The sequence below is a fragment of the Oncorhynchus keta genome, chromosome 31 (genome assembly GCF_023373465.1).
Source record: "Oncorhynchus keta strain PuntledgeMale-10-30-2019 chromosome 31, Oket_V2, whole genome shotgun sequence".
NCBI lineage: Eukaryota > Metazoa > Chordata > Actinopteri > Salmoniformes > Salmonidae > Oncorhynchus > Oncorhynchus keta.
Window position 1 is genome coordinate 10,706,659 of NC_068451.1, and position 9,884 is coordinate 10,716,542.

At 37.9% G+C, this 9,884-nt stretch overlaps 1 protein-coding gene across 1 annotated transcript; it reads right to left on the reverse strand.

Annotated features, from left to right (window-relative positions):
• Window positions 1-3,640: 3,640 nt before the first annotated feature.
• On the reverse strand, window positions 3,641-9,884 carry LOC118364390 (cysteine-rich venom protein ophanin-like). The gene is made up of 8 exons (XM_052489543.1): window positions 9,779-9,884; window positions 9,355-9,454; window positions 7,651-7,751; window positions 7,351-7,441; window positions 6,882-7,024; window positions 4,815-4,903; window positions 4,611-4,690; window positions 3,641-4,426 (listed from the first exon to the last, which is right to left on the reverse strand). The coding sequence occupies exons 2-8, from the start codon at window positions 9,416-9,418 to the stop codon at window positions 4,299-4,301; spliced, it is 696 nt and encodes a 231-aa protein (XP_052345503.1). The 5' UTR covers window positions 9,419-9,454; window positions 9,779-9,884; the 3' UTR covers window positions 3,641-4,298.

A 9,884-nucleotide genomic window follows, 5' to 3' on the forward strand; every position in this document is an offset into this window, starting at 1 on the left:
CTGTGTTTCTGTACAGCACTTTGTGACATCAGCTGATGTAAGAAGGGCTTTATAATATATAATAATAATATATGCCATTTAGCAGACGCTTTCATCCAAAGCGACTTACAGTCATGTGTGCATACATTCTACGTATGCATTTGATTTGATCAAAACAAATGGTGAACCTGTAACATCACTAAGTAACAGCTCCATTAGCACAAATTTAACCATACAAATCAATATAGGTTACGATCTAGGTTTTCTCTGCATCTCCTATCAATTATAAATCATCAAATATATTGTACAATGTTATACATTAAAAAGGAATGTTTGAATTATACAAGGAAAACCAGGGATGCTAGACATCCCAAGTGGGAATTTAGAAAACATTATACACTTAAATCATACTTCGTTAACATATTTTAAGTATATTTAAATTGGAGAAATATTACTTATTTATTGCATGTAATGTCAATTTTATTAGCGTTTAATATATGAACTACATTTCAAATGATCTAAATTGGGAAACCTGTGCTTAAGTATATTCTTTGTATATTAGATAAAGAGCTTAACAAATATACTTTGAATACACCTTAAGTACATTCTATGTAAACAGTATTTCTGACAATTAGAAATATACTAAAAGGGTATTTGAATTTGAATTTCTGTGTTTTCTTTACAAAACATTTTTTTACAATGTTTCAAGTATAGTTTTTCAATACACTTCTGCTTATTAATCACATTAGCTATATAAAGGTTACCTTGATTGACCATGGCAGTTTCTCAGCTTTAAAAAATATATATATTTAACTTTAATTTAACTAGGAAAGTAGGTTAAGAACAAATTCTTATTTACAATGACGGTCTACCACGGCCAAACCCGGACGACACTGGGCCCATTGTGCGCCGCCCTATGGGACTCCCAATTACATCCGGATGTGATACAACCTGGAATTAAACCAGGGTCTGTAGTGACGCCTCTTGCACTGAGATGCAGTGCCCAAGACCACTGCGCCACTCAGGAGCCCTTATAAAGCAGTTGAACAGGAATGCAGAAAGTACTTCAAAACTAATTATTGGCACTTGCAAAAGTATTCATACCCCTTGGATTTATTCACATTTTGTTGTTACAAAGTGGGATTCAAGTGGATTTAATTGTCAACAATCTACACAAAGTACTCTAATGTTAAAGTGGAAGATTTATCTTTTTTTTTTTAAAGATTGATTGAAATTAAATTACTAAAATATAGTCGTTGCGTAAGTATTCAGCTCCCGGAGTTTATAGTATGTAATGACACTGTTGGCAGCGACTATAGCAGTGAGTCTTCTTGCTTAAGTCTCTAAGAACTTTACACACCTGGATTGTGCAATATTAGCCCTTTATTCTTTTCAGAATCCTTCAAGCTTTGTCATGATGTTGGTGCTCATGGCTAAACAGCCATTTTCAAATCTTGCCATAGATTTTCAAGCAGATTTAAGTCAAAACTGTAACTTGGCCACTAAGGAACATTAATTGTCTTCTTGGTAAGCAACTCCAGTGTAGATTTGGTCTTGTATTGTAGGTTAATGTTCTGCTGCAAGGTGAATTCCTCTCGCAGTGTCTGTTGTAAAGCAGGCTGAAGCAGGTTTTCCTCTATGATTTTGGCTGTGCTCAGCTCCATCCCGTTTCTTTTTATCCGGGACAAACTCTCCAGTATTTGCCGATATCAAGCATACCCATACCATGATGCAGTCACCACCGTGCTTGACAATAAGTTACTCAGTGATGTTTGTGTTGGATTTGCCCCAAATACAACACTTTGCGTTTTAGTTTTTTTGCAGTATTACTTTAGTGCCTGCATACAATGTATTTTTGGGAATATTCTGTATATTTATATTCATATTTTCACTCTGTCATTTAAACAATTATTGTGTCGAGACAATATCAATTTTTCCCATCACAGCCATTAAACTCAGTAAGTATTTTACAAATCACCAATGGCCTCATGGTAACATTACTGAAGAGTTTCATTCCTGGCCTGCAGCTCAGTTCAGAAGGATGACTGTATGTTTAATGTATCTGGGTGGTTAAATACATATTCCACAGCATAATTAATATCTTGACCATGCTTAAAGAGATATTCAATGTCTGGTTTGATATTGTTACCGATCTAGCAATCACTGCCCTTTTATAAGGCTCTTGAATGGCCCCCTGGTCTTTGTAGTTGAATCTGTGCTTGAAATTCAATACTTGACTGAGGGACCTTACATATGTCGTATGAGGAAGGGTTAGTCATAAAAAAAATCATATCAACCCCTCCATGTAACATGTTCTGTGATTTCTTAAGCCTGAACTAATTTATGATTGCCTAAACAAAAAGTCTGAATGACTATTTTAGTTATCAAATTTGTATTCATCTTATTTATTTATCTTCCACTTTGACATTAGAGTATTTTGATAACACACATGACAATTAAAGTTTTAGGGAAGTTATAGGCCCCGGATTGAACATAATTATACACTCGCAAAGCCAACTAAAAATGAGGGCTGAGGGCCTTAGGTTGAAAACTTCCCTTGCTTGGCTAATCATTTGGACCACTCCCCAAGATGGCGATGGTGGATTCCCCCAAGGGCATAAAGCGAGGGTAAGTGGACGAGGGTGTGTATTTTAAGTCAAATCAATGCTTCAATTTAAAAACAACCAAGTGTATTTTTCATTAATATACTAAAATTACAATTCAAGCGTTTCAAATTGAAGTACAGTTTTAATGAGTGTGTTTAAGTTTAAAGATAGTGAACATATAGTATACTAAAAGACTGAAAAACCATTCATTTAAACTATATTTTGAATAAGTGTATTGAAGATTGACAATAGTATATTTATAGTATACTAAAAGCTTAACAATTAATTTAAAGTACACTTTTAATAACGGTGTAAGTATATTATATTTGTAGTATACTTAGGATATACAAGAGAAATCTCATATTTGATGTATATTATAATTTTTTTGTATGTTTAAGTATACTTGTAATATATTAAAATATTACACATTTTTCGCATGGGATGTTAATCAGCAAATGTTAAGATCTTGGATATAATTCTAGATGCTAGATTGTGTCAATCCAAATGATTTCCTGGGTAAAAAATATAGCATTTTACAGTCTGAAAAATGTCAATCTGAGACGTTATCAATATGCTGTATATATGTAAATTATCAACAGACTATATGTTCCTTCAATAGCATAGCCTATAGAGTTATTGAAACAGATAACAGTATAATTCATTGTTTTTCTTATAGCATCTCTTATTCTCTTTAGCTATTTAAAAAGGATCCTTACAGTTTACATTCTAATATTTTAGTCAAAGTTAACCATGTCTGAGTTTGTGTAGGAGGGTATGCATAGTTCACATACATCAATTGTTAAAAAGACATATTGATCAGTTCCAGGATGTTGTAAGGGACATGAGAAGGGGCGGTGTGTATCAAGCCTGCAGATAGTTATTCTGATACAGAATTGACTGTTGTACAACAGAGGCATCTGGTGGTGACACTGACTATCTGACTACCTGTTACTGAGGCCTTTGGATCTATTTCCATCACCTCAGTTTCCCATTTAAAATCATAAGAAAATGTTGTGCTTTGGGGGTTGTAAAACCATTAACACAGAGTCCATGAATGAATCTTCATGATCGTTTAATGTGATTGAGGAAAATAATAAGGGTTATATAATTCTGTCACGTGAAAACATTTAATTTTGATAGAGAAAATTACGAGCAGCATTCCTTGCATTCCATCAAACATCAAATAATGCCCTGATTCAACTTAAAGTTAAATGTGTTGAGGTATTACTGTTCTGTATAACCACATTACTGTGTAGTTTATTAGCAGAAATTTAAGTATCAAAATTTTCACTGTTAAAGTAACTGATGGAAATATTGCTTTCTCAAAATGTAGAAGATATTCTTATTCAACTTGCATGCAAATAAAATATGGATTTTTTGGGAGGTCAAATTGGTATGAAGACATTGAAATCAATGAAAGGGAACAAAATAAATTGCTCTGCTTCCAACTATCATTAGTTACTATAGGTTAGACACCCTATGTTACCCCCAGAATAAGAATGTTTTAAGGTTTTAACTGTACCTTAGACCTACAGTGATAATTAAGATATTATTAGTGACAGTATTTTTCAAATGAACTGACTTCACCAGAAGTACAGTAGGTAGATCAACCAGGTGTATATGTTTTTTTCTTCTTTCTCATAGACAAGGAAACAACAGAGGAATCATTCAAAGTTATCTTTCAGTGGACCATTTTGAAGAGGCCTGGTGGTTTCATGTTATTTTGGAGGTGCACTGGCAGAGGGCGGGACACCAGGCGTACACCAAAGAGTTGCTGCATCCGGCCTGCTTTTTCATGGCGGCACAGTTGGCATACTTGTTTACGTAAGGACAGGGATTGGCTGAAATGACACATGAGAAGAAACATTGGCAGTCAATTCATTGTATATTGACAGTTTACATTTGGTGATTATTGTACATTGAACCCGTGTGGATATGTTTTTAAAAGGCATCACTAACATTGCTGATTCATATTGGTAAGATTTTAGACGGCAGGCATGTGTTTTCATCCTGTCTGGTACTTACTGCAAAGCTTATTTTCGCAGGAGTCGGGGCAGTCGGCACATGTAGCTCCTTCCTTGTATGGAGCCACTTTGTAGTTTCCCCTGTTAACCAAAGTATTGAAATGATTCCTGGATGATGCCTACCTTCCCACTACCAGTTACAGTAAATAGGGTGAAATTGTACACAGGTGTTAGGTGCATTTTGGGTGTGATTGGTGCAACATACGCTCTGTAGTATTGGCATCCATAGAAGTAGACTGGGCCAGGACACAAGGTCACACCACAGCCAACCTTGTACGAACTGTTCCAAACCACCTACAGGTATATGGAAGGAAACGCAGTTTAGTGTTATCAGAGTTTCATTGGCAAATAACCATAATGACACTTGTCGGTAACTACACACCTCTCTGACGACCATACAGCATAGCAAATCAAATCACATTTCCTTGGTCGCATGAACATATTTAGCAGATGTTATTGCAGGTGTAGCATAATGGTCCATAGCAATATACAGTACCGGAATACAATATGTTAAGAACGAAGAACACCTGCTCTTTCCATGACAGACTGACCAGGTGAATCCAGCTGAAAGCTATGATCCCTTATTGATGTCACTTGTTAAATCCACTTCAATCAGCATAGATGAAGGGGAGGAGACCGGTTAAATAAATATTTTTAAGCCCTGAGACAATTGAGACATGGATTGTGTATGTGTGCCATTCAGAGGGTGAATGGGAAAGTGTCTTTGAATGGGCTATGGTAGTAGGTGCCAGATGCACCAGTTTGTGGGGGGGGCAACTCAAAATTAGGAATGTTTGGTATACTCAGTGTATGTACAATACAATGACTGAAATTGCTACTCAAAGAAATGTCAATTAGTTAATCTATTTTGTAAGTATACTCCTTTGGTGTCAACAAGTATATGCAATTAAACATCCCTGAAAATGTATGTGACAGAATATGAACTGTAGTTTTGGTGTGTGTTTCCTATCTGACCCTAATTAGTGGTGGACATGTAAAATATATAAAAATACAACAGTCCATTGCGGGTCCTTTTGTACCTAAAGACTGCATAGTGTTGTTGCTGTGCACTATGTTTTGGGTGTGGTCTAATCTGTTCAGAAGGTATGTTTATTTCTCTATCGGTGTGCTTAGGGTCGTTGTCCTGTTGGAAGGTGAACCTTTGCTCCAGTCTGAGGTCCTGAGCGCTCTGGAACAGGCTTTCATCAAGGATCCCATTGTACTTTGCTCCGTTCATCTTTCCTCAATCCTGACTAGTGTCCAAGTCCCTGCCGCTGAAAAACATCATCACAGCATGATGCTGACACCACCACCATGCTTCACCATATGGATGGTGCCAGTTTTCCTCCAGATGTGACGCTAGGCATTCAGGCCAAATAGTTCAATCTTGGTTTCATCAGACCAGAGAATCTTGTTTCTCATGGTCTGAGAGTCCTTTAGGTGCCTTTTGGCAAACTCATAGCGGGCTTTCATGTGTCTTTTTATTGAGGAGTGGCCTCTGTCTGGCCACTCTACCATAAAGGCCTTATTGGTGGAGTGCTGCAGAGATAGTTGTCCTTCTGGAAGATTCTCCCATCTCCACAGAGGAACTCTGGAGCTCTGTCAGAGTGACCATCAGGTTCTTGGTCACCTCTCTGACCATGGCCCTTCTCCCCTGATTGCTCAGTTTGGCCGGGTGGAGAGATCTAGGAGGAGTCTTGGTGGTTCCGAACTTCTTCCATTTAAGAATGATGGAGGCCACTGTGTTCTTGGGGACCTGCAGACATTTTTTGGTACCCTTCCCCAGATCTGTGCCTTGACACAATCCTGTCTCGGGGCTCTCAGACAATTCCTTCGACCTGATGGCTTGGTTTTTGCTCTGACATGCACTGTCAACTGTGGGACCTTATATAGACAGGTGTGTGCCTTTCCAAATCATGTCCAATCAATTGAATTTACCACAGGTGGACTCCCAATCAAGTTGTAGAAACATCTCAAGGATGATCAATGAAAATTGAGCTCAGGTGCATCCTGTTTTCAAGTCTCATAGCAAAGGGTCTGAATACTTATTCAAATAAGGTATTTCTGTTTTTTGTTTTTAATAAATGTGCAAAATAAAAATAAAATAAATCTGTTTTCGCTTAGCCATGATGGGGTATTGTGTGTGGAGGAAGTTGTTTTATTTAATCCATTTTAGAATGAGGCTAACAAAATGTGAAAAATGTCAAGGGGTCTGAATACTTTCTGAAGGCACTTCATGTCATAATGTATCTGCACATAAGATGAATGTTACCTGTGTGTAGTGGCCGATGGGTTTACCATTGATAGATCCATTGGGATAGGAGTAATCTCTGACCTCACTGTGCCAGGCTGTAACGGTTTGAGTCCAATTCCTCGAAGTGGAGGACATGAACAGGTTCTCACCCATTTCGTAGTCTGTTCATAAGTAAAGCATGCATGGAAATGTTTGCTACATACTGTCGGTGGGTAACAATGAAATCAAACTGGAACAGTTGACAAATGTATTTGAATGCAGGATATAAGATGTCAACAAATAGAAGATACCAGGTAAGCTACCATAGTCACTGGTGATAAGAAATCATGACATTCCAAATATATTTGAGCTTAAGATTGCGCTCACATTAATACCATTGCAGCGAAAGTCTTGAGTTGCATGAATCAATCAAATATATTTGTCTTAGTTTGCTCTACAGCAGGGGACGAACAGGAGATGTCAAGGAGAGACGAAGGGGAAAACGTACCGCCAAGCATGCGACTGCTGGGTGGGCCATGAGTCATGGAGCAGGTGTCAACCCAAGCCTGAGCACTGGCCGCTGCCTCCTCGCTCCATTTCTGCAGATCAGATACAAAAAACTCTAGAATAATGCCATCCACAAGACTGACATCCACATACTAGTGTCCAAGGAGTATACCATAGGGCTGCTCTATGAATTACATATCAGGGATTATACTCTTTACGATGGATTTTGGGGGATACTATGTTGGATACATTGATTCTGAGGTTGTTACTGATGGAAAGTATATGAATCATGAAAGCGTACCATCTTGAGCATGTCTCTAGCAGTTGGCGTAACCGCTCTCCGGAAGGCGTTGTGCTGGTTAAGGATCTCAGCCTGAACTACTGTGCTGTCTGGGCACATTTCTACACACACACACACACACACACACACACACATATTATATTGTGGGATTATATGCACATTACTTACCCCACAGGTAAATTCTTCACTAAACCATAATACAAAGCAACTATTTACTCCTAATGTATTTTCCAACATCTTGATTATGAGTCCCAAATCAATCCACTTTCTTTTGAAAAACAGCACGTGATGAATTAAACATTGTGTGTAATGACTAAATCCAGTTTAAATAGTTTAGAATCATGTTGGTAGAGGATAGTGAAAGTGCACACCGTTTGCAAAGTCTTCACATTTTGCTGCATGAAATTGAAAGGGATTAATTGCAGGGGGGGGGCGGGGGGGGTGTTCTCCTACAGTACAGATCTACTCAACCTACTCCACCTTTCTGAAGTAAAATGAAGTTATAGAAAATGTAAACACACTGCAACAAAAAAACAGATGGTTTGTTTTTGCGTATGCCTTCACACCCCAGAGTTAATACTTGGTGGAGCAGCCATTACAGATGTAAATCATTTAGAATAACATTCTACCGACTGTGCACAACTCTTAGGGCAGCATATGCCAATTATTTTTTGTCAGAATTGCTCAAGCGCAGTAAATTTGGTTGGGTATCATTGATGGAAAGCATATTTAAACCACTTTTCAAGCTAATTTATGTCAGGAGTCCAGACCACTCGGCGACACAACGCCTTTTGGAAATCCATTCGGGTGTGTCTTTGACATAAGGTTAGGTATAATTGTCTCACTGAAAAATACAACTCTATCCCAGGGTTTTCAGAAGACTGAGGGGATTTTTTGGTCAATATTTACCTGGGCTTTGCGGCTTTCATATTTATTTTGAAATTGACAAACTCCCCAGTCCCTGCCGATGACAAGCTTTACCAAAACATGAATCTGCCACCATAATAATAACCCTGAGGTAGTTTTTTTTCTACAGGAAAATTATAACTATTTTAATGCCAAAGACACACCTGAATGGCTTTCCAAGAGGTGTTTACTTGTTCCTGAATGGTCCAGTCTCAATCCTGAATTAAATCTCCTTAAAAAAGGTTTGAATATTGCTGTCCATCAATGATTCCCAGCCAAAATGACTGAGCTTTAGCAATTTTGACAAAACAATGAATACATGTTGCCCTAAGAGTTGTGCGAAGTTGGTCGAATCTTATTCAAAATGATTCAATGCTTTTAAGGGCTGCCAAAGGTGCTTCAGCCAAGTATGAACTCTGGGATGTCAAGACATATGCAATCAAGACATTTTAATTTAATTTAGAATTGATTTGGAGAATGTTCTACAACTGTCTTTCACTTTTAAAATCTGGAGTCGGTTGTGTAGCTCTGTTGTGGAACATATGAAAATGAATCGCTTTTTAAATGTTACGGCAGCAAGGGGTGTGTAGACTTTCACTGGACACTGTGTTAGAATGTCCGCAAGGCATTGTACTTACGTGACTGTGGGCACAGCAGTAGGAGATGGCCCAAGGGAAAGAATGAAACGCTTTCAGAGTCAGATCTTTCATAAATACTTTAACATGTAATTGGCCTCACATCTAATGTACTGTTCCATATTACATATGTGGTTTTCTTTTCAGTAATTAGTAGCAGTACTTACCACATTGCACGCAGAGTACACGTCATGCAGTGTCAGGATGCAAACCAATAACGCAAACATTGTGTCTGAAATCCGTGAGGGAGACACTGCACCTATCTAGAATAAGAATCCACATGATCAGAATGGAGTGCCTTGCCTTAGTTGACCTGTTGTCAGAACCTTTGCACAACTGTATGAAAGTATCTATTGCATTTTTGTTACTGTATTTAAACACCAACTTTTGTCTTTTCTCACTAACATATTCACATTGATAGCCATAAGCGAAAAATGTACTAAACAATGAAAATAGGCAATCCTTTGAGAATCAAGAGACTAGCCTTTGCACATCATGGAGACTGATGAATTCATATTTTAACTTGCATGTTCTCGAATAGTTAATGCTGCAAAGATCTGTAATTCTTGCAGAGCGAAGAGGCTTACCTGCTCATGGGTCTTCAAGAGGTTGAGTGGCGCTTGGTGCTGTTCTTTTTCCTTTTATAGGGCCAACGCCGGGCTACATTCGTGACTGTGGTAGGCTCACCTTTTT